The sequence below is a fragment of the Struthio camelus genome, chromosome 4 (assembly GCF_040807025.1).
Source record: "Struthio camelus isolate bStrCam1 chromosome 4, bStrCam1.hap1, whole genome shotgun sequence".
In the NCBI taxonomy this organism is placed as follows: Eukaryota; Metazoa; Chordata; class Aves; order Struthioniformes; family Struthionidae; genus Struthio; species Struthio camelus.
This window is the reverse complement of record NC_090945.1, coordinates 34,452,387-34,478,100: the sequence shown is the minus strand read 5'-3', so window position 1 is coordinate 34,478,100 and position 25,714 is coordinate 34,452,387. Positions and strand designations below refer to the sequence as shown.

Here is a 25,714-nt window from a genome sequence, read left to right as displayed (position 1 = left end):
AATTGCATTACACATTGGGATTATTATACTAGGCAGAACAGCTGCTTTGCTTTCACGTACAGTACAGGTGGGAGAAGACTGAGGATGTGAAAAAAAAACTGAAAATGCTGTGCTCCAGGAAATAGGTCAGTTCTTGATGCCTTTACACACCTTGAAATTTATCACCTTTTACCACCGTCAATTTAGAATCTGTTCAATGTTCAGCCAAGGCAGATGATAGCTCAGAGTAGCTATCACCTGGCTTGCCTGAAAGAGCAAGTAATCTTTGTGAGTATTAAACATTAAATATAAATTAAAAACGATGACTGACAGTCATACTGATTCAGAGAGTGCATAAAACGCATAAGTTCCTAATTAAGTACGTTTATCCTACTGCAATCTAATCTAAAATAGTCTATTATTATGAAGCAGTAGTATAATGCATATTTCTAAGTTGATCATTTTTAGTAACATTTAAACAGAGTTCAGTCATTTCCGTGTTTGGTTTTGGTCAGTTTTTGTTTATCTCATTTTTTCCATTAATAGAAGGCACATTACATGAGGCTTACATTCTGGATCTTAAAAAGTTATTTGTAAATGACTAAGAATACATTTCCATCACTTCCTATTTTCCCAGATCTTTTATTTATGAGCCATCATATGCAGCAACAAACAGTGAGATCTTTGGCAGACTAGAAACTGGCATATTTCTAGAATCTTATTTACACGATATAATACACCAACGAGAACAAAGTTCAGTCATTTAAATTTTGTTTTATCTTGCATATTTTATCCACTTGGACCATATTTTTCGTAAGTTCTATCTTTTGTAGGTTACCTGTGTTGTCTATGCAGTAAGTTACGTATTGTGTCTGTACAGTTCTTTATATATTGTTTTGTGCTTTCCATTTATTTATCCATGGACATAGAAGCCTATTGTTCCCAGTAGCTTTACCCTGGATAGAACTTACCATAGTCTTTACCCTTTATTATTTGTAAGATTCTTGCTGAAGATCTGTTCTTTGCATTTGAATCTGAGCAAAGTATAGTCAAATTGGTGTTTACATCTGTTGGGTGGCGATCCACAGCACATCTATGCAACAAAAAGCATAAGACAGTCCATGAGACATATGAGCTTATGAAGTATAATTCTCTATTAATAGTGTGAAGCATAAAATTTTGAAGAATTATTGTTTCTTTGGTTCCTAGTCATTTGAGGGACCTATTTCGTATTGTGCCCAGACATCTGAAAAGTGCATCAATTTCTTATATGTGAGTTCATACACCTTTCCTATCCTTGCACCCTTTTTTATAAAATGTAGAGTAAAACTCTGTATTTGTTCCTAGTAATAAAATGTACTCTGCTTAATAATACCTGAAATGAGCAGCGCTAAATGAGTTGACCTATATGGCTCGAAATTTTGGACTGTAAAAAAGACCAAGAAGCAACTACTTATCAGAACAATTTGAATTTCTGATTTTTTCAAAACATGACTTTAAATGTCACTTCAGTACTACCACCCACCTAATTTGCTGAATTATGTCTTGTTTAGTTAGTGTTGCTCTTCTGCTTGTTATTGTTTAGATTTCACCAGATGTGCTCATTTGTTTTCTACAAGCCTTTTTTCCTCCATCAAGATTCTACTGTTTTAACTTCTCAGATTCTCATTCTCAGCTGACTTTTACCAACTCTCCACTTTAAGTTCTCTTCTTTTGTAAAGCCAATCATTTTATCTTCCATTAAAAACAAAATTCAGAACTTTGTTTCTGTCATTTCAGTCTTGACTTGCAGTAGTTGTGGATTCTCTTCTCCTTCCCCTTTGCCAATGTCCATTTGTTTCTAACTGTGAAATATGTGTGGAGGTGGAGGAGTGAAAGTTTAAAAAGTTCATCAATACTTTTATTATTAAAATTTTGTTGCCAGACTGTACAGAGTATTTCTGGTTGAAAACAGTATCTGCTGCAGAGGAAGGGAGTGTAATTGTAACTTACTTACCGGCCTGGGTTGTGGAGTCCGTGTGCAAAAATTTCAGGAGGTTGGTTTGTGCTATTAAAATGTGGGTTGCTCCGTGGTATGGAATAAGGAACGCTACACAGGTCAGTATTTACATCAAGGCGTAAAACAGAACCTGTAAAATCACTGAGAAAGTTGGAGGATAAAATAATTGGTTTTTAAAAGTATATTTAGTCCATATAATAAGTATTGTAAACCAGCAAAAGGAACCTCCTACTTTACTGTACAATCATATCTAGATTGCTTTTATGGTACAGGCAACCCTAAGAATTGTAGCAGAGCAAAGATCCATTTAGGCCAATATGTTGCCTTGTTGTATGTATACTTGAATTCCTCTCACCACTCCTCTGTGAGGCAGCTTACTAATAAGAGAGTTCCTTTCTATACCTCATTATCATTTTATGCCTTCAAACATAAGATGATTGTCCCTTTTACACTTTGTCTCCTCTAGAGTAACTCTGAATATGCTCACTATATATTTACCTAAAGTGTATTTGGTAGTATTTCGAATCCTGTGCTTGAATTCAATGATTTCTAGTGACAGTACATTCCAAAGGTTAATTGTACATTAATTAAAAAAAATAAAGAAGACTCAAAATAATGTTATTGATTGAATGGAGATGTTGGTATTTTCATTAAGAAATCAGAACTTTTTATTAGATGAAGAAGAAGAGAGCAAAACATTGTGCCTTGCATTCATGTCAGTGATGGCAGAAGGGAAAAAGAAATAAGAATCTAGGGAAAAGGAGTTCCCTGTCTTGTAGAAGAGCATCAAAACTCTTTTAACAAACATGAATAGACAAAATATTTAAATTGATTCTTTTCTGTTTTTTCTTCATCATTAATTCAGTCTCCCCTTATTTTGTATTGATTTAAAATAAAATATTAGACTTGCTCTTTGGTTTTGGTGTTAAATACATCATTGTTGCAAAAGGCTGGAGCACCTGCTATTCTGCTGAGCCAAAGAGGCCTCTGAGCATAGCAACTACTTCTAGGTCTGTAAAGGCTCAATACAACACTTTCTCTAAATTAAAGCAAATGTTAGGCCAATGGGAACATAGCATAATGAAACAGAGGGCCAAAGCAAGCTGACAAAACTGTATCAGTAGAACCAGAGTACGATTGCTTCATTTTTCTCTAGACATTTTCCTGAGTGATATAGAGTTATTATTGACTCTGGTGTGTTTCTGTAGACACATTTTTAGCACGTTTGCTTGGTAAAGTCTTGTTCATAGAAAATTACTGTGGAGAAAGAAGTTTAATCTGTGTTTAAATAGAATTGCATCTGCTGGTGAGGACTCCAATATTTAAATGGTTTGATAACACGCAACGACAGGGAGATATATTTCAGGTGTTTGAATATTCTGAAAATAGCAGCTTGCTAAACTCGGGCACTGAAGATAGCAAGGTTATGCAGTATAGGAAGGGCAAGTAAGATTTGTGCTAATAACTGCTGATTATTTTTGATTCTGACCTCAAGAATTGTGCAAAAGCAGAGAGAAAAAGTCTACACATCATTGGTAGTTTTTTGTACCTTAAGCCATCCATCTCCTCCATATCATCTAGAGTGATCATGCCATCACCAAGAAAAATGTATAGGAAACCGTCTGGGCCAAACAGAAGCTGTCCTCCTAGGTGTTTTCGATGTAGTTCTGCTACCTCTAAAAACACTCTTGCTGTTCTCATATCAACTTGGTGTGGATTTTTCCTGCAATATAAAGATATGAAAACAGTTTTCACAGCTCACTATCATTGCTTTAAGTTCTAAAAATAAACTTGAGTCATTCAAATTGTACTTTAAGGTATGGATATTGTAATTTGGTAGATGATAGAATAATTAAAAATAATTCCTAAAAAGAATAAAACCATATACTTACTGATGTTGCAAAACTACTGTTTGAAATAAAATCAAAAATAATTTTTCTGCAAGTACCCAAGTAATGAATGATGTTTCATTTTAGAAATAGGAAATACTAAAATAAAGAGTGCTGATAAATACAGGATTTGTGAATTTTAGACTTCTAATTGTACCTGGATACTGTGTATTCTACGACCCTAAGGATGTGGTCATGAGGTCCAATAGCCCACCGTTCTTGGTTGGTGGTATAAGACACATACAGCTTTCCATTTTTCTTGTAATTGGGATGGAATGCAAGGCTTAACAGTCCTCTTTCATCTCCTCCCTGCAGTCAAATGAAAAACACAAAGAATTGTGAAGTTAATTATGTTCTTTATTGTGTTTCAGCTGGAACCTAAAAAAAAAGTTTCTTTCTTGTGGATAATCTTTGCCCAAACTCTTTTATTTCTTTCCTGACTACTGCACAAAAAGGATTATAAAACATTTCACTTTGGGAAACTCTTAAAGAGTTAGAACAAGACAATTGTCTTGTGTAGTTATCTATGCACAAGTCTCTTACACCACTTTTGTGGAGTGATTTGTGTATGTAATCTTTGGGAAGCCATGAAGACAAGTTTAAGTGCTGTGAAGAATTCTTTGCTGGGTTACTAGGTTGCTTGTAATTCGTGGAAGACAAATAAAAAGGTCTATAATCAGCAGTCACTTCTAATCCAAGTATCCAAAACCTAAAACACAGTGCTGGCTGCCAGCTCCCACTGTCTTGGCAATATGTTTAGAAAACAGTTAAATTGCTTGTGTAATATGTAAACCTTTGTTTTACCCTGGAGGCAGCAACATCAGTTGTCACAACTATGGTGGTCTGTTCATCATAGTTAGTATACTGTAGGTAATAAGCAGCCTTGGTCTCTCTGCAGAGAAACCATAGTTTTACATGTGGCCCTTCAGTGGAAAGGCTTTTGTTATTTTTTAAATAAAAATAGCAAAATCTCCAAACAACTTTCTTTTGTTATTATGTTCGCCGCAAAGATTGGTACAGTTATATGTTAAGCATCAAATGCATGTAATGTACTGTGACAATGCAAATACCCTCTGTACTTAAATAGAAGGCAATTTTCTCTTCTGCCTTCTAAAAATATGTGTAATATTACCATGGCTAAAATTGTAGTTATATAAATATAATTGTATTGTATAAATTAAGACTGTATCTTAGATTCATTTGTTGCTCTTGAGGTAAGACAGAGGAGAGAAGCTGAGGCACAGAAATAAACAAATAATTAGCAATTCAAATTAAATCCAAGTATGTGATTAGTCACAAACTGATAGTTGTTTTGAAGTTTAACTCAGGGTTTGCCAGCCTTTCAAAAGCAGTGACTTTGTTAAACATAGTCAAGCACTCTAGCTGCACTCATAAGCAGGCAACATTTTGCAACTCTAAGCCACACCCATGATAACTAAGTATGAAGTTTTAAATTATAAGAGAGAATGAAGCTTTTTAAATGTATTTGCAATTCAGAATGATGGATGGGCCTGTCTTGCTGTTGAAAGATGTGCCACAAAAAGGCCTAACTGGGAAAGCGCACAGCTTTAATTTATTTTAATTCAGGATGATTGCCATAATTCTTTTTTAATCACAACATCCAAAGAGAAACCTGATTCAGAAATGGAAATGTAAATAGGTCAAGAGATTTCAGTACAAAGAAGTTTGTACAATGAAATCTGGATCCTCCTAATTTAGAGGCAGCCAAAATTGGCTAATTTGTTTGCTAGAAAAATTCAGTTTTGGGGGTAATCAGTGAGGTTAGTTTTGAAGGCTTAGTTAGAGCTGCCAAATCAGTTGCAGTAATCATGGATGAAGGGATTGGTAATCTATCTCCTTCTCCTTTATGAGCCAAAAATAATTGTGCAGCTGAGTCTAAACTGATTGTAGATATTATTGTATGAGTTTCTGAGAGTTTTGACCAAGTTACTCTGATAAAGTCTGAAGCAAATAAAGGCAAATCAGTTGCTTTGGGAACAGTAAGGCTTATTTCAGAGATTCCTGATGAATGATTCTATCTTGTTGTGCCCAGACAAAGACAGTCCTATTTCTTCTGAGAGATGAGTTCAACTCATTTAAGGACCCAGGAATGTCAGTGAGTCACACTGAGCCTACGATTCAAGGTGAGTTATTGAAAGTAGTAGTTAGAGGAGATCGTACTGTGCCTAAGCTGAAGATTTGATATAGCACTTTATGTCACGGGAGCGCTCTCATTTCAGTGTGAAAGTGAAGTTGTTGCAAAAGCAAACAGGTAAAAATTAAGAGCTTCTAATGAAATACATGTAAAGCAGGAACTTGACATACAACTGAAACATAGGAGCTCTGAGGTAATAAGTATGGCAAGTTGCATTTATGGGATCAAGCCAGTATTTCTACTGATTGCTGTTTTTGCGTGATTCTTTTAGATTGCAATATAGTACTTTCTTTATATGTAGAATGTGTCTATTGCTTCCTGAAACATCACGTTGCCTTCTATTTTACAAAGTGATCTGGACCCATCATACTCCAAGAAGTTAATTTACTGTTGCTTTCAATAAAATGTTTGGAAACATCCCTCCAAGATGCTGAAATAGTGCAGCATCAAGCCATTAGTTGACTTATGGTCAATTAGAAATCCAGCTTTTTAAAAAATACTTATTTATTCTGATTTTGGAAAACAATTGCTAATGTATATTTTCATCTTCGTCTTCATTTTCATTTTCCTCTTCAGTGTAACCACTACTCTAATTTCCATAGCTTTTGAAATGATTTCTGTTGTGCAAGAAAGTATATAGTTTTCTGGAGTGTTATGCCTTTTATGTTGCAGGGTAAATTCAGAGATTACCCAGCAAAATCCCTTAGGGGCATTCATTTTGATACTGTCAAACTGAATAATAATATATTCTTCAATTTCCAAATTTCAGATTTTCTCTTACAGAATAATCCTCACTTTTAATTTTCATCAGTGGACTTTTGATGTCTAGTTTGAAAACAGCATCCCAGACTTAACACTTTGTTGTAGTTCTTCAGAATTACATACCACATATCTAATATCTTTCCTTTGGGAACTTAATAACTTATTGACACCCTTTTCTTTCTAAGTTGCCCCTTAGATGAAACCAGCACCAACAAATTGTAGATGATACATATTAGTTAACATGAGATTCTGTGCTACGCTTATTTGAAGCAATAACCAATAGCATTTGTCCATCATATAAGGAAGGATGAGAAGAATGAAATATGTCTTCTTATTCCATTGGAGTGTCTGTTGAAGACAATGAATGAAGGTTGGCTGAAATGAGTATGAATTACCTAAATATCCTGTGGACTGGGGCCAATGTGAAATGTCTGTCATGACTAAACCTGGAAGCTCACACTTTTGATATCTATGCCTATGCAGGTCTATAGCTTGAGCACTTTAGCCACAGTAATCACACATTTCGCACCAATCCTACATTTGTTTAAGCACTGTTTTTCCTTGGGCCAGAATATTGGCCTTAGCTAAGGAGTTCTGTAAAAGAAATACATTCCTTTAAAAACTAATTTGATCTAATTTAGGAACACAAGCATGAGAATATTTTAGTCAAAATTGCATGTTTATTGTCTTAAATCAGCACAAGTCTAAGTAAAGGTTAGTTGAATGCATTTAACTTAAAATGTTTCTATTCTATTCTATTCTATTCTATTCTATTCTATTCTATTCTATTGTTGGTTAGGTACATTATGCCAGTCCTAAATATCTATTTTACCAATAAGTGTTCTGAACTGAAATATATTTTGTATGTAAATTTGTCTCCATTTTTTAATTTAAAATACTTTTTGCATTGGAATTTCTGATCTAATACATTTATGTCTGTAAAAATCTTCAATAACTGCACAACATTATCTACTCTGTATTGTAAACAACACTAAGGGGAAAAATTGTTGCACACAGACAATGGATTTTTACAGAAAGGTGCTATTTTCGTATAAGCACTCCTTAGAGCTGGACTCCACTTTCAATCTGTACATTTCCAGGTACACTCTAGTATACTAATCGCTGGCATTTACTTTATATATATAATGCAGAAACATATATGCAGCAGTGATACTAAGAGCTACTGCCATTTCCTAACATTAATATGTATATTATTTCCTATCATAAATATAGAGTAGTACAAGAGAATGATTTAACTGGTAAGATTATCGTTATTTCATTTAAAATAGGCCATATTTTAAGTACAACCCTTAATTACATAACTTTAATAGTAATTCATTTTTGTAAGCAAAACTGGAAATGTCCATTTATTTTCATTACTTTGTCTAGCTTAATATCAAACAATATAGGTAACAGAGATTCAGAGTCTTCCTTTATAATTGATTTCGCAGTTCACTCACTCTTTATATATAAACTAGTGGTATTTATGCTTAACAGTTTTTTGGTCTGGACTGTCCCACTTTTATGTTGGCAATGAGTATCAACTTTTTAAAAAGGGAGTGTGCTTAAAATATATATATTTAAAGGTCACTTTTGACATAAAATACTAATTCTAAGCTAATGTATTTACATTATTTCTTTAATGTATTCTTAAACAACAAATGCTGAGTAATTTATTCAGGTGGTATGATTGACTTTAATTTTGTTTATATTAAATCCTGTGACTAATATGCATCACCATGTGTTGGATCTTAAGGAGTTTTATTTGTGAAGGACGTCAGGGAAGGGGTCATGGAACATAAGGCAGTAGCATATGAACTCTGCAAATAGAGACTTCTAATTAGGAGATCCCAAAAGAATTTCTGCTCATTTGAACCTTCCTTTACTGGATGGGCTGAAGATTAGTGTCAGATATTTTTCTCAGAGGCAAACATTTGCTTAATCAGCATGTTTTGGAAATGCGGCCCCAGCACAGGATGGAAATTTAACTATAACAGAAGTAGAAACCAGCAAAAGGTCTGCTGCAAGGGCATACCTTGCCTTGCAGAGCTATATCAACTATCTTGAGGAACATAAGGAGGATTTCCCTCAGACAGGTGAAAGGGGGCAACAAATACAGAATGAGAAAACCAGAGACTGACTGGGCTGTAGGTGGGGTATAGGAATAGTATTCCTATAGACCTCTTGGGTGTTGAAAACTCATGTCGTTTGCTATCTGAACATCTGTGGAGCCTGAGGCCTCTGGCAAGGGAAGGATTTGTAACATAAGACATTTACCTTAGGGAAAAATAATTACACTGATGTCATGGCTCAGTATAGTATACATACTAGACCCTATCTCCAAAGCATTTCCTTTTTCCTGTTGTGTTGCAAAGCTTCATTTTCTTCTCATTTAAAATGGGCTTTGCACTTATCTAAGGGTTTAATTTTTTAATATTCACTATTTCTTAATGATTTAACCAATATATAACTTTAATACTTCACTTAAAAATCACTGTAGACACAGTAATACTTTACAATTAGATTTAAGTAGGAAATATACTTAGAGGGCTATATTTTCTACTTTGAATTTAAACACAAATCCTACTGAAATTAGAGGTGTGGTTTGTTCAGTTATGTGGGGGGCAGGATTTGGCTGAAAGTCACTGATGTCCAAAATGCCTCTTTCACAAAAATGAAGTTTTCTGCTCTGATGCCTGCAGTGAAATTTTTACAGGACAACTGTCCAATAAAGTAACGAAGTCCCAGTCCTTTAGTGGATCCAAAAGTTAGACGTATTAAAAGGCATTGAAAAGATGGTTCATAAGAACAGTGCTGTGTGCATTTTGAGTGGGGCTTTTCTGCAAGTGTAGAAAAGTCAGAGTGCATATTTACTGGAATTATGCTTATGGATATATTGGTTTTCCAGCAAAAGAAGTCTGGGCTATAGCTTGAACAAGTATAACAAAATAGTTTAAGATGTAAAAATAGAACTAAAACCTAAAAATTAGTTCTGTTGTTCTTCTCATTTCAGTTGCAGCAAAAACAAAATATTCTCATGGCCTTGATGACTTTAGAATTCATTCTTTCTTCTTCTTACCTTCATAGTCCATTGAAGATACCAGTAACTAAATGCAGGACCTTTCACCTCTAGTCCTACTCCTCTGTACTCATTTTTTAATTCCTCAACTCCAGATTTTGCTGTTTTGCTGAGAAAGGCTTTAGTTTAATCGAAATGACAATCCTCGTCCCCTGATAATGCAATTCTTTCTTTCCTCCTAAAGAAAGTATATGAAACTTATAAATGCAGATACCAACCCAACACAAACCCACAGCTTGCCTCCTTCACACTCTTCCAGTAAGACATGAATCCTGCTTTGACAACTCTCTCAATTATTGGTTAGAAGCAGCTAAAAGCTTTGAGACTGCCAAGAGCCAGCCAATAATTGAGAGGTTTTGGGCAGAGTGACATACGACTGTGAGTGTGCTTGCAAGGAGGTGGCCATGAGCCCATGTGAGGTCTGCATCTGGACTGAGAATCTTTATGTACTGGACTACTTTAGGAGAATTGGAATAACAGAAGACAGTGGAAATCAGTCCCGGAAGAGGGAGATTCAAATAAAGACCAGATGATTATTGCATTCAGTAAAGCTGGCTCAAGAAGGTGTGAATTGCACACTTTCCTACACCACAGAGGCCTCTTGAGCTGTAAGCAGGATTTATCCTCTGGGAACACAGGTGGTGATTCCACCTCTGTCCCCAGCTGGATTTATTTTCTAGGAAGCTTTACATTCCACCAGCAATTCAGTGAGTGGTTCACCAGCGGAGGCCACTAAGGGAAGGCAAAAAATAAGCTTACTCCTTCTTATTTCCCTGGCTCTCCTCCACTTGCTGGCCATTACTGATTTATTTATTTATTTATGTGGCTTCTCTGCTCTCCTATACTTTTCCTCTTCAGTATTCTTCCACCATAGAGTGTCTTCTCCTGACAACCTTCCAGCTGCATTGCTTTGAGGGCTATTGTGTTGCACTAATATTTTTCCAGGAAAGCGATAAAGCTTCCTTCAAGTGAAGGAGAATGCAGTAAGCGTTAACCAATTTACTGACCATGAAAATCCCTCAATAATAGGGAGAATAAGCTTGATGACCTTTGTGTTTGTTCTTTCAGTAGCTTTTAGGCCTTACCCACCTTTCCATGCCACTTCTGTGATAAAGGGAAATTTTACTACTCTGTTTCAGTGGGTAATCCAATAAAATTGGCTCAGCTGATGCCCAGGAGAGAAGAGGCTACATTACATTAACATTCACAAATACATGTGTGTCTGTTAACAAGAGACTAATAACCCTTTTTCATTCACCAAAACTGTGACTTTATCTCTTATTTCTATCAGTCCAAAAAGTGTGATTTCATTTTTTAATTGGACCCTATTTTAATGCTATCTAACATTGTTTTTACGTAGAGACACAAATAATACAAATTAATCTCAGTTAGTGATTTACTCTTCTATCAATGCTCTAATTTGCCTGTGGTCCTCTCAGACCGTCTGCTCTGGTTTTCTCATGCTCCCATTCCTTGGTTATGTATCCAAAACATATCTTTATTTCTCAGTAGCATGTTTCATAAAATCTTTCTTTTTCTTTCAAACAGTATCTAACAGCAGAGAGTTGTCAGAAGAGTTTGTTAAGGATTACAATTCAATAGATAAGTTGCTTTTAAATGGCATGATATTTCAGCAAATCACTGCTGCTTTTATCATTACTTAAAGATAAAAAAAAATGCCATGACAAAAAATCTTACTATGGTGCAAAGATCTCCCTGGACTACTAAAGTGAGACATTTCATGAATGTCCGTAAAAAATCTACAAAACTTTAAAATGAATTTTTTGTGCTGGGAGAGGGACAAAAAAGAGGATGTATGGTGATACATAGCAAATTTGACAGCGCTTATGTAAAATGAACCAACCTACAACAAATTCTATACTCTGATAATTGAAAACAAATTCATGCTGTTTTACCGTGACCACTTTATATGGAAATTTAGGGATATAATTCAGAACAGAATAACAGTAATTGTCATACTCTCTACATTAAATTAAAACCAGAAATGTTGATCTGTCTAATTGCAGGCATTAAAAAATAGCTAGTTTCAAAAAGAGAAATGCAAATGGAAAGATGCCCTCATGGCATTACTCTGTCTTACAAACAGTTCTGCCTTTCTCCTTTGGCTCTTGGTAGAGAGCTGTTGTCTCTGAAAGCAGGTACTTGCCTTTCTGGTTGTAAGAGCAGTATTACATTCACATGGGATATGTATTTAAATATTGGGGGTGGGAGGGAACGCGCAGAAGTTTCTGAGCAACCCACACCCAACTTGGAGGAAAAAGTGAAAGATTTCCACTTAGATGGGTTCCCATGTCTTTACTATTGTCCATATGTTAATGGGTTTTAAAGCTTGCTCAACAAGTGATACAGGAATGTTGCCAGCACTCTGCATCTTGAAACGGTTGCCACAAAAGTGCACACCTTAACAAGGTACTTTTCGTCAGAGTGAAATAAAGCGCTAGAGCCACTTCATTCAGTCCACAGACCATTTGTGGTTTTCCCCCAGTTCATTGCTAGGGTAATCATTTGTATCTGCAACATAACCTAGATTACACTGTGGACTTTATGAGCCTGGCTCTGTCACTCTTAAAACACACTGTTCTAAGGGAAGAGTAATTTCAGTGGCTTATCAAACTGATACTAATCCTCACTATCCTAAAATACAAAGGCATTCCTCTTCACTGAAGATTATTTCTTTAGCAAATTTCTACCTGTAGTCATTAAGGCTTTGAAGCTATTTAACAAAGCTTGTAAAATGTTTTCTGCAAGCTATTTAAAATTATCTTTCCTTCTTATTTTTAGAAACTGGAAAGTCTTATTTTCTGAATGTTTTTTGGTGGGGAAGTAGGAGATAGATAATTTGAAAGATAAAAGTTCAGGTGACTTAAAAACACAGGATAGAGACAGGAAGCAGATGAAAGCTTAGCTGTAGTTGATGCTTATATTCGACCTATGACCTTGTCTGGGATTCTCTCCTTAAGACAGAGCCACCACGTAGAGTCTGAGCCTTGCCTAAAGGCACGGAAAGATGGAAACACGTCACCGTTTTTCATTTGCCAAAGAATGCGTGTGAAAATTCTAGAGATAAACCAAATGCTATTTTGTTCCCTAATATCCAAAGAACTTTTGGACTGCTGAAATCTGGATGTGCAGGGAGGCATATTTCAACTTATATTTAGCATCAGCATTCAGCATAGTTTTGATAATAATGTGTCATATCTCCAAAGCAAATGCTGGTTTCATGTGTTACTGTTTTTTCAATAGATAATTATGCTAAACATAGCAAACTCAGAACTGGTACTCTTGGAAGCTCTGTGAGTCTCAACATTTTACCATAACTAATATAACAGATCTACTGTGTGAAGGCAATGAAACTGTTATATCTATTTGTTCCAGTTTTAACATTTTTTATACCGGTTCTTTGTCTGTTCAGTTGTCAAAAACAGTAATCAATCCCATATTATTGGCACAAATGCAAACAGATAAGAAGTTCAGGAGTCCAGCATGTGATGCTGAATTTGAAGCTTCCACTTATGAGAACTAGCATTGGAAGAGTATGTTACCTGAAATCAAACTGTTTGAAACATAAGCACTGTTCTTGTTGGAGCCCTGACACAAAGGCAGGTAGAAAAACTGGAAAATGCTGTTTTTGCATCATTTGCAACAAAAACTGTGCATGAACATCACATCACATCTGGCACCTAGGTCAAAAATATATTTAAGTTATATTAAATATATTTAATATATTTAAATTACGGCATCTTCATATTTCTGAAAAAAAAACCAAAACCCTGAATGGGAGATGAGACGGAAAAAGCTCTGATATTGTCTACTTATTCTTCATAGTATCACTTTGCAGATCCCGAGGGCACCTTTAAGCTGAGCTGTTTAGCCAATTTGAGGGCAGAAGGAGCATCATGTGATTTGCCCAAACAGTTGCAGTTAAGCGACAGCTCAGATTTCAAATACTGACCCAAGCAGTCGAATAATTTGAGTTCTTTCATTAAGTCTTAAAAATATACATAATTTGCTAGCGACATGAAAACAAGGAATAAATGAATCCAGAGAAATCTAGATTTTTGCATGAACATTCTGTGAACAAAAGAGGAAGCGAAAATACTCAAGTATTTTGTGGATCACTCATATAGATCTTGTCTTGACCTCTCAGCTAAAATTGTGAGAAAATATTAATAATTTGAAGGTAGAAATGAATATTTTCATGAAATGTACCAAATGGAAAAAATGGGGGGTGGAGGATATACGGTTTGCTCTTCATGACTAGAATCTGTATATAAGAGGTGAATGATGGCAATCCACAGCCGTGTTGACAATTCAGACATACAGGAAATACCCTTGTAGGAAACTAATACCATCTGGGTTTGGCCCAAGATGTGTGAATGAGAAATATGTTTCTTGTTGAGAATGCAAAGATAGTTTTGGACATTGCAGAGAAGGAATGCGTTCACCATGCACAGTTATAAAAATGAAATAGAGTGAGGCATTGCATGCATATGGAATAATTAGAGGAATATGTTTGTGTGCGTCAATAGCTGCTGCAGACTTAGAACTTCAGAATTCATTTTTCCTAAGACAACCAGTAAATTGGTATGAAAAATGTCTTCCCGAGAACTAACCAGGAGCTCTCCGAATAAAGACTGTATTTGAAAATGCTGATTTGTCTAAGCCACAGCTTTCCCCGATAGAAAGGAGGATTTGCTTGTGACACATGTACTTTGGAAAAAAAAAGTTTTGAAATTGTTGAAACATCCAGTTCTAATATTTGTAAAACTGAGAATTTGGATTATTTGGATTATTTCAGTGGGTTGTTTTCAGTTTAAAAAATTGTTTTAGTTAAAAAATTGTTTTAGTTAAAGAGAATGTCAGCACTGAAATGGAGTATTTCATTTGGCCTATCCTGAGAACCTCTCAGTCCACAGTTGGTGAGAGTATGTTTTCAAAATCTCAGAATATTCTCACTCCTTTCTATCCTGTTCTTGCATTAACTGTCTGAGTTTTTAGTGTCTGTTCCTGGCATAGGAAGGCTCTCTGGTTTCTAACGAAGCCATTGCCAGCATTCTGAGGTTCCTGAGACTCGCTGCCTGCGGGATGGATTTTTGCCTCTCCCTTGACACCCTCCTCTACTTGTGAAAGCCCTAGCAGTGCTGATTTTTCAGTTATTTGTGAGGGTAACGAATGACTTGCATGGACAAGGACACTCCAGACTCTTTTTGGTGCTCATTTGGCTTCTTCTCAAGAGTAGCCTTTGGTATTATTGTCCTTTCCCTTTATGTTCAGTCTCTAAATGCTCTTTTTAAGAAAGTTACTGAGAAGATAAAAGGTTCGCCAGTCTTGCAAGTCCATCAGAATCTTGGATTAACCCTTTTCCAGGTTTAAGGCCATTCATTATACAGATAACCTGTTCCTTAACTGAGCAATGCTTATTTTGATGATGGTAAACTGTTACTCTATCTTGATCTTCCTTTATTTTTCAGCACATTTTTGCCACACCTGAACAGGAGTACTCTTACCACAGCTAAACACTGGTGAAGACATTTATTTAAGCTGTACTCATTGTTTTAGTGCTTATCTGGAAGGCACAATCCAAAAAGAGGTGGAAAATTAAAGTGGTCATTTTGATTCTTTTATTTTCCATCCTTTCTTAGTATGCATTTAACCTGCATAGCACCTGAGATCTTTGGATAGGATGATCAAAGTCTATGGAATAAAATGTTATTAACACACTAATGGCATACCATTGCATATCTTTGACTGATAGATTAAATTCAGGTTGACATGGGCTATCTGAAAAAGAAGGCAAACTAGAGGTATGAATAGCAGCTGGAAAATAGCCCATTACAACTGCAAATTTGAGCACATCATCAGGATTGAGCTCTGTGCTTGCTAACTCGTAGACTATGAATATATGAATTGATGGTATTGCTTCCATCACAACCATTTCTTATTAAATCAATTCCTTGTTCTTGGAAATGAATTATCAATACCTCTTTCAGTCTTATTATAGAGCTAAATAATATTAATTTGTATTTTGCTAGGCTGTGCATGAAACATTGCTTTCATCTGCATCTACTACAGAACATGTGCACATTTGCCTTTCAGGTAAGAATTTATCACTGTGCAAGGCTTGAATTTTCTGAGTTGTTTATGCTTATGTATTATGCATATAGTCACAGATATAAACATAAACACACATCCAACATCTACGTGAACACAAAGTTGCTTGTCCCTGTAGCTTAAATTCTAATCAAATTTAATTATTTTTGTAGTCTCAAAAGAGGAACATGGGTGGACACGAACAGTGCACACATGCTGGAATTGCATATCTTAAGGCTTACATAGATGGTGTTGCAACTACCGAAAAGAACAGTTTACATTTATTGTACAGAGTTAATTAATATTGTTATGCATAGGATGTTCATTTCCAATGTTGGGAAAAGTTTTGAAAAATGTGCATTTCATGTATGTGCCTGTGTTTTTTAAAGATCTTGTTAAATTATGGTTGTACCATGTATTTTAAATATTGACATTTGTGAATGGGGTATAATTTTTATTCTGCCGGGCACTGTAAGTTACTGGATCATGAGGATTTTGATGGAGTTGGAAAACCCCTAATAATTTATTGTTGTTTTTCACGGAACTTGTATTCACTTGCATATTTTAACTTGAAGCAGACTTTTTCCACTGATGTTGATAACACTGTTCTGAATACAGACCAAAGTCCTTTGTTGTAGGAAAGAGTCAAATTTCCTCCAAGTAATGAAAATGATCATTACCTGAATATAAAATCTTGTTTCATAAGGCCCTAATTCAGAAAGTACTTAATCCCATGCACAAGATCCACTGACATTTTCTAGAGCTAAAACAGGGCAACATGTGGCAGCTGATTCTCTCCCCTTTAGAGTTTATACATCCTTCGGTGTCAGTAAATGAGATCTGATACAATGGTGATGAGGGATTTTAACAATCAAAATGCTTCCTATTTAAAAAAAAAAGTGTGACTGGGAAAAATTGAGACTTTTAATGAATCTGACCCTGAAATTTCATAAATATTTCTTTATGGTCTGTAGCTAATGTGGTGGTTATGCAGCTAAAGGCATTATCTTCACATCATTATAATGAAACTTAACACTGGTGTCCCTGACTTTATTAGCTAGGCTTTGCTGGTATCTGACATTATATATTTCCTATTATAAATCTAAATAAGAACTTACATTGACCTGCATTAGACCAAACATTAAACAATTTACTGAGATTACGACTTTGAAAGGGAACTTAAAAAAAGAAAAAAAGTCTTTCAGACCACCAAGAAACAACCATAAATTTAAGGAAATATGAGGTTTCCACCATGTGACTTCCCCTGCAGAGTTATGCAACAGACTGCTGTTACTTAAAGGTCATGCATAAAAAAATTTATGGTACATTTTTAAAGAGATTTATAGTGTTTCTATTTATACAGCTTATATGTCAACAATTTAAAGGTATAGTATACTAAAATAATAAATTAAAGCCTAATCCCTTTGAATCCTTGATAAAACAGAATGCTGTAATATAATTCATCTATATAAAAGAGGTTTAATAAGCATATCTGCATTAATTGTGATACAATGATTAGCTGTTTATTATCTGTTATGGATAACGTGTTCATTTTTATCCTGAAAACTATTTACAAGTGTGGTTCATTCAGGCAGCATTCTTTGCCACATAGGCCCATTATATGGTGGTGAGACTGTTTAGAAGAGCTCTGCAAATCAACCTCAGGACTATCTTTCTTTCACTGTTGAGATGAATGATACCATTGATACTATCTAGTCCTCTTGCTTCGGGATGCTATTCTGTGAGCTCAAATACTTATCATTTGCCCAAAATACTGTCAGGTTCTCTTGAGGCAAAAATCCATAGCATGATATGAAGGTAACACCCCTTCGTTATTTGCTGGACTTTATTCACTTTGCACTGAAGTGGATTGGGAGCACTTACACATCTATTTAAGCCTTAGGATATGCAGATCAAGCAAGTTGAAGCAGGGGAACAATAAAGAACACTGAGAGGGGGTAACTTCTCAGATCACTACAGCTGCTTTAACAGTAATGTTTGATCTCAGTCATAGGAGTCACATTTTCAACCTTGCCTTTGCTTACTAAGGCTTGTCGTACACTTACATATATTTAAGTGGAAGTTGAGACTGCAGATTCCTCATTTCACTCCAGTAATCAGAGCCCTAAACATAGGGTTGTCAGTGATTATATATATCTAATCCCTCCCTGGTTTTTGCATATCAGAGTAATGCATTTATATGAAGACTCTATTAGAGTACAGTATTGAGTTTTCTTAGATAAACAGAGGTCCCAGTACATGAAACATACAAACATGCTCAACCATAAGCACTTTGATAATTCCATCGCCTTTGAAGTTAGGTGCAAACATTGCTGATGGGACATTAGCATTGGAGAAATACACCAACATGGTCATGAGATAAAGACTTCAACAGATGCTGTCACAGAGATTTTACTCTAGCTGGTATGATGGCCTAATCTTGTCCTCAGCAAAGAACCAGAGAACGCGGCCTAGTCCTAGGTAGTTCATAAAAATAGGGAGGGCAATTCCCTACAAAAGACAGCCTTTGGGCTGCTGTGCTGCCCACCGGCTTTTAGTTATGGGGTCTGTTCTGGCTCGAATCATCACATCTAGTCCTTTGCTGACACTCATAATATTGCTGTAGGGATTCCCTTTGTTTGGACCTGGACAAATGATGTTTCTTACCTTGCTGTGGGAGATAGTCATTGTTCTATGGTCTCTTTGGCTACTGCCATCCCCAGCTGTGGAGATAGCAAGCAATGCCTGAGTGACCCTTCAGAGCTGGAGCTGGGACAGTGCTTCTTGGTAAGTGGTCCTGATCAAAATTACCCAGTAGATCTTGGCAAAAACCATTTGTGCAAACCTGGATTACTGCGTTCTTGCTGTAAAATAAAGCTGGTTCTGCAGATTTTGGGTGTTTCTAGAGCTATGGCAGATGATTTGCCTCTGCTGACTGAAGAAACATATCACTAGTTCCTGGGCTAGTGAGCACCCCATCATGACCATAATTCATTTCCAGAGTAAGAAACTGTTATAAAGAAATTTGGCTTCAACTGTTCCAGCAGAGTTTATAGGTTCATGGGCCAACCCAAGCAGCAATTAATTTAAAAGAAGATGTGATCATTTCCTATCTTTTATGAGCACTAAATAATACATTTTTTTGGGGGGCCAAAAATATGTGACATTTGAAATGAGTGGAACAAAATCTGATAGTGTCTATGGCATTTTTACATATTAATATCTTTTACAAATAAGGAATAAAATCACAAAGACTGTTAGAAGAAGGTAACAGGTACAGCATTTTAAAAGCTGGGGTATTTTGTAACTGTAAGTCTAGAGTTTCAGAGAGAAAACACTAATAAAAAATAGTCAGTCATCATTATGATGTCATTCTCATAATTTCCCTTGAAGTAAACTACCAAGTACAAATAATATTTGTAATGTCTGACATCATCTATGTGGCTTTCCATTGCTCAAACTTTGGGTTAAATTTAGTGATGTTTCCCATTTGTTATAGAGAACACCTTCTGGGTGGAATGGATTCCACTAAGAAAACCCCTCTGAAGTTAAGCCATCTTTGTAAGTTGTTTGAAAAAAATATCAGGCCAGGAATCCTAGAAGTAGAGTAGTAGCAATTTGTCAAAAATGTGATCATCTGTAACAACCAAAGTTTCAGTCCTGTTTTGATAAAGTCTGTGCACTCACAAGAGAAAAGAATCATGCCTGAGCAGTTTCAGTAATGCTCTCTTTAATAAGAAATAAGCATCATCACAGTTATTTTAGTCAGGAAACAATATTCCCCTCCATGCACTATATGACCGCTTATCAGAGTTTGACCTGCAAAAGCTTCTTAAAATCACCTAGACTTTCAAAAAATGTGTCAGAATAGCCATGCTCTCATTTTTTGTCTCTCTTGCTTTGAGATGTTAAACATTAAGGGATGTTAAACATTAAGGGATGTTAAACATTTCCAAAAACAGTTCCTTATTTTTAAGGTTTAACTTAAAACAATTAGAAGGTGCGTAAGGGTTACAGAAAGAGTGATCAGTATTTCTTGAAAGCTAGTCTCAAGGTGTCGACTGAAATGCTAACTCACATTTGAAAATCTTAGCCTTATGTTTATGCTAGTTCAGAATTCTAAGCAATAGCAAAGACAAAGAACATACTTAGATGCTAACAAGGTTGTATTTCATATGAAACACGTGTTGCTCCACTCTGTGGAGTGCACAGTTTTGCTTTTTCTGTCTCTTGCCCACTGTGTAGGCCAATGCTGTCTGCGCAGTCTCTCCACTTCAAGAAAGGAGGGGGAGAGATGGTGGTGAGACATGGTTCCCTTCCCCAAACCATCTGTGCTCTTTCTTCTCCATGGCATGACTGGCTCATCAACCTCCCTTGTCCTGAACATACTTTTGATCTAGACAAATATGTACCAGTTCAATTCATTTTGTATTGAAATTATCTTCCACTGGAATTATACCTTTCATTTCTATTCATCTTTCAGAGATATGCAGTACACAGATGAGTTGGACCAATTTAAAGACTAAATGCTAAGTCTTTTAGATATTACATTGCATTACTTGATATAAATTTGAAATTTAAGTAAATATTACTCATTATTAATGATTTTTAAAATTTTTTTGAAGACTTGGGCACACATTTTAAATGGTGTCATTAGTTACACAAGGTAAGTTCTGGATCTGAATAGAAATTAGCTAAATGTGGTAGTTTGAGTAGAAAAAATGGTTAGTCTTCTGTTGATGTTGTGATATATTGAATCATTATTCCTTCATAAATGCTTCTTTCTAGAAATACTTTGAATGCCAAAATTCTGAATTACCTAAAAAAACAGGAATGTACCCATTTGCAGTCTATACTTCAGTACTGAATAGAACATTTTTCCAAAAGCAAAATAGCTAACAAAAATACAGTTTCTTCTCTAGAAATGCCAGGTATGTAAGAATTAAAATTGCTTCACCGAGCTACAGAAACCATATTCCCTTAAGAGAAAAAAAAAAAAAAGAACAATAACTACTGGAAAAAAGTGACAGGCTATACCCAATTTGCTATAACTGGAGAATACAAATGCAACTGCCTAAACATATCTAAAAAGTGGTAAACTCACTTCCTCTACAAATTCATAAACTCACAAATGTTTCCTTGCAATTATTCATTCTTGGAACTGATAGAGGAAAATCTCCCAGGGTCATGTGAAATGTAACAAGTACAATATGAAAATTGCCCTTTCCCTTATGAAGCTTAAAAGAAAACAAATATTCTCCAGAAAAGCAGCAGGTTCCCCTATTCTCTGCTCATATGGTCTCTTTGCACAGTCTCACTGCATGACGAACTCGTTATGAGCTTCATCAGAGCTGAGCGTATGGAAGGAATGTGGGCTCAAGCATTAGAAGACATGCCACAGAACCTCAGCAATCCAGTCTTTTGTTGATTACAACTAATATTCCAATATTTTCTGGAATTTTCAGCTACTTAGATGTGCGTACTTATCTAACTATATAGTATAAGACAATGCTTGTGATTATATGACAAATCTTGCAAACTATAGAAGGTTTTTTGAAAGCTGGTTAATAGAATAAAAACATTTCAGTGGGTTTTCGGCTTTCTTTTTTTTAAATTTAAAACTTTTAGTCTTCATGGTTGCTGAAAGAAGCTTGAAAACACAAATCAAGTGTTTTCTGAAAAGTAAGAAGGTGGTGAATTTCCACTCCCCCCTGTTCCCAAATGGATTTTTTTAAATGCATGACTTTTAAGCCAATTTCATGACTTTGGAGTCTGCCTCATGACTGTCTGAATGGACAGGATTGAAGGTACTTTATATGGCTTATTTAAAAATAACATGCTAACGCAAGCTATAAATCAACCGTAAGTATTTAATGCCTTATGTATATAATAAATATTCAAGTCTAAGTGTCTGGTTACAGAAGCGATTAAGAGTCCTAAAAATCAACCCCTTAAAAGATACTCTTTAGTGAAAGTGGTGTTCTGCTCAGTGGTGAGGCTTCTTTTACATCCCTCTATGCACATGTGCAAATCACAGCCATTGAGTCAACAGCATGACAGCATCTAGTATTTCTGAACTGTTATGAAGTTCTATACACTTGCAAATCTCATTTGAATATCAGTTTTTGAAAAAATACAAAAATGCCTAAGAGAGCCTGCCTGATCTGAAGCAACAGCTTTAGACCTTATGGTGGTTAAAGCAACTGGATGAGATTTATAGTGGGAAGGGGTACAGAAGGATAAGAACGGTATCTCAGGGAGACTAACTGAAAACTTTAATGGGAAAACTTGATCTTCACTCTGGTGATGGGGAACTACCTCTGGTTAGATAGTCATTGAAAGAAGGAATGGATTTGAACTACAGATATATACAATTGCAGACTTTGCTTTTTCTTCCTCTTTTCAAATCCTATTATGTTTGCAACACTACTGGCTGGGGACTGACTGACTGGGGAGCAGGTCTGCTGAAAAGGACCTGGGGATCTTGATAGACAGTAAAGCAAATGTGAGCCAGCAGTGAGGACTGGCAGCGGAGAAGGCCAGTAGCATCCTGGGCTGCATTAGCAGGGTTGTAGCCAGTAAATCCAGGGAGGTGAGGATCCTCCCTTTACTGGGCACTCACGACACTGTATCTAGAATACTGCGTCCAGTCTTGGGCCCCCCCAGTACAAGAACAATACTGATAAACTGTGTGTTCAGTGCAGGGCGACCAAGACAGAGAGTGGCTGGAGCGCTTGCCCTGTGAGGAGAGGCTGAGGAAACTGGTCTAGGATTTCTGGCAAAACATTTCTGTGGCAGTTACTATTGGAAAATCCCAATCAGTGAAAAAAAAAATTATGAATTCTGACAAAACTGGTGTTGGTGACTGTTAGTTCTGATGGCCATCTGTGATCTGGAACGTAGAAGACTACTAGCTAGTATCCCAGTGGTGCCTGATTCAAACTGGAGGACTGCACTGGCATATACACTTCGCATGTAAGGCCTGATCTGTCAAGCTACTGGTTATATTGTGATACTTTCTCTCTCTCATTTTCTTTTTCCTTTCCTGCTTTTTACTGGAATTTCTGGTCTTAACCTGAGAAGGTTTCTAAATGACAGTTTCCTCAAAATGGAAAGAGGAATTCTGCACTTGAATCATGGCAGGGACTACAGTCTGTAACTCACATATCTGAGTCAGTGCCCTGATCATCGGCATAGAGCAATGAGTCTCTATTCCCAAACATTTAATTACTTACACACAGTAGGACAGCAGGTCTGTCTTTTTATGAGCAAATACCATTGACTTTTATGTGCCTTTGGAGCTGCTTCTCTGAATTTCATCTGTCTTATTGTATATCATTGTGTCCAATATTTTTCAACTTTATAACTGTCCTCAGGAGCATGTCTAGACAACCCTTAGTCACTGTTAATACCCTTGCAAATGCTTGCTGTTGCATCCAACCCTGATATAAAGTAGAGACTTTACATGTGGGTCTGATACCCGAAATGAGTTCCCAAGTCACCTAGCTTTTGCAGTATATTTTGGACTTTCTCATTCTTTAAAAGATAATTTTAAGAGGTCTTTGCTCTGCTCCCCACAGAAAAGAAAAAAACACTTGGATATTTTTGGAGGAGGAATCCGATGCACACAAGGATTTTAGATGACATTTGTATAGACTATGATGCCAACAGAGCTGGAACCTACCCCCAGACATATGATCTGATTTTCTATCAATGAGGCTCCATGGCCTCATGGATACTTATAGTAGTTAGAAAGCTAGGGGCTAATCCTTCATTAATTGGTGGTGAATCAAAACTATCAAAGCAGCAGTATGGAACAGACCAGTGATTATGTTGTTCAAATCTCATTCCTTTTGTGTGTGAGATGTTTCAATTTGTTAACTGATGTTCTAATCAATGAAAAACGAGGATAAAAAGGGGAACCAATATCACTTTCTCTGTGATGTTCATTACTTCACCTGTTTCTCTTGCATCTTTTTTTTTTTCTGAATTAAATACATTTTTATATGCCACTGAACAAAAATCCTTTCCAGTCCTATTCCCTTCAATTGTGCCTTGCTCCTGAGGATGCTGCTGGATTATGTAATCTGTAGTGCTTTCTCCAAAGTGCTTCAGATCCTATTTTAAATACTGCTTAATATCTGCTCTTTCATAGTTTGACAGCTGCACTGAGTTATCATCGATGCTACTTAAATATCTTTCAGGAGGCAATACAATAGGGTAAGAGCTTCTCCTGTGTTTAAACATTCTTTCTAAAGTGTGTTATGTTGAGTTTAGTCTGCTATCTCATTACTCAGATTTATATAATTTCTCTAGACCTCCTCCTAATCTTGCATAACCAGCAACTTCTGCCACTTAATTAATCCTGAACTCTTCTAAGTCATTAGTAAACATACTGAGAACGTCGAACTAATGTTTCAGAAGTAATCCTAGATTACACAATTTCTAATTATTTTCAAGATAGCTGTTATTTATTCCTTCTATTTGCTTTCATCTCCTAATTTGGCAGTGTACTAATACTGGACATGTGTCCAGAGGCACCGGTAAGGAGCAGTCCTTCTCTGAGTGCATTCTGAATCACAGCAGGTCTAAGTTTTTACTTTATGACTAGCAATCTCTCATATTATTTTCTTTGGAGGCGCTGTATAAAAACTTCTAAAAAGCTAAACTATTTTTTCCTTCATTATTTTACTAATTCTTCCACTGAATTCTATTTGTTGCAGCAAATTAACACACATGATTTTTTTAACCTAATTTTAAAATTCCCTTAATTTTTCTCACCTAGGATTTTTCTAGATTCCCACTCCTCTGTAATTTCCAAGATGACCTTCAGAGCCCTTTTCTAGCCAACCTCTCAGATAATAGTTAAGTTTTCTAAAGATAAATAGTACCACTTTGTTATCTCAGCTACTACAATTTTCAGTTCCTTTAGAGCACTTATTTTTAGGGCAATCTGTTCTGGTGCTTTCCATCATTCTTCTTCTCCCTCTCTCTTTTTTCTTTCCTAAGCTTACAGGTGGAGAAACAGAGAAAATGTTAAATGCCAAGTATAGGGTGTGTGTTTCCCAGTCTTTCTTATGGAAAAGAATCAAGCTGAATCTTTTGTTTTTGTAGTCTATTGGTCTAGTTAGCCAACCTCTGTCAAAGACCACCGCCTAGACTGAGGAAGTTCTTTTTTATCTTTTTTATCACAATTTATTAAAAATGTCTTTATATTTTTCACTTTAAATTTCCTCTCAAACCTCTGAAAACATTGTTATACCATAAATGTTTATGAGAAACTCCTATTTTCTTTGCCAGTGAAACAATGGCAGGATATGGCCCTTACTCTGGTGTTCTGAATTTATGTTCTACTCTATTAGTGTCACTTGAGTTGGATTTCCATTTTATTATAGGATTATTAGTTTTGGGGGGCCTGAACATTCCCTTGTACCTTGCTATATTTCTCACCTTCTTGATTCCTAATTGTTCCAGTATATATGTATATACTTTCTCTGAGTCTAATAAGGTACTTTTAAACAGCCTCCATGCTGCTTCTACGGATTTTAATTTCCTAACTTTCCCCTTCAGGCTATTTCTAACTTCCTCAATATAAAAAATCTTCCTTTTTGAAAAGTACTGTAATATTATTACCTCATGGTAGGATCCCAAGGGAGGATGTTGAACTTAATTATATTATGGTCACGTTTATTTAGTGGCTCAACCACGTTAACTTCCTGAATCAACTCATATATTCTACT

General features: G+C 35.9%; 2 protein-coding genes across 5 annotated transcripts in view; one reads left to right on the top strand and one right to left on the bottom strand.

Moving 5' to 3' along the window:
• HHIP (hedgehog interacting protein) overlaps nt 1–25,714 on the bottom strand; it is a 73,110-nt gene that overhangs the window by 19,788 nt on the left and 27,608 nt on the right. For all 3 annotated transcript variants that reach the window (XM_068942165.1, XM_068942164.1, XM_068942163.1), the window contains exons 5-8: nt 4,025–4,176; nt 3,528–3,701; nt 1,976–2,119; nt 951–1,072 (exon numbers count right to left, since the gene is read on the bottom strand). In XM_068942165.1, the coding sequence (XP_068798266.1) occupies nt 951–1,072; nt 1,976–2,119; nt 3,528–3,701; nt 4,025–4,176 (592 nt within the window). The remainder of the gene's footprint in view (nt 1–950; nt 1,073–1,975; nt 2,120–3,527; nt 3,702–4,024; nt 4,177–25,714) is intronic.
• ANAPC10 (anaphase promoting complex subunit 10) overlaps nt 1–25,714 on the top strand; it is a 171,037-nt gene that overhangs the window by 123,957 nt on the left and 21,366 nt on the right. For both annotated transcript variants that reach the window (XM_068942199.1, XM_068942200.1), the window contains exon 7: nt 15,917–15,980. In XM_068942199.1, the coding sequence (XP_068798300.1) occupies nt 15,917–15,980 (64 nt within the window). The remainder of the gene's footprint in view (nt 1–15,916; nt 15,981–25,714) is intronic.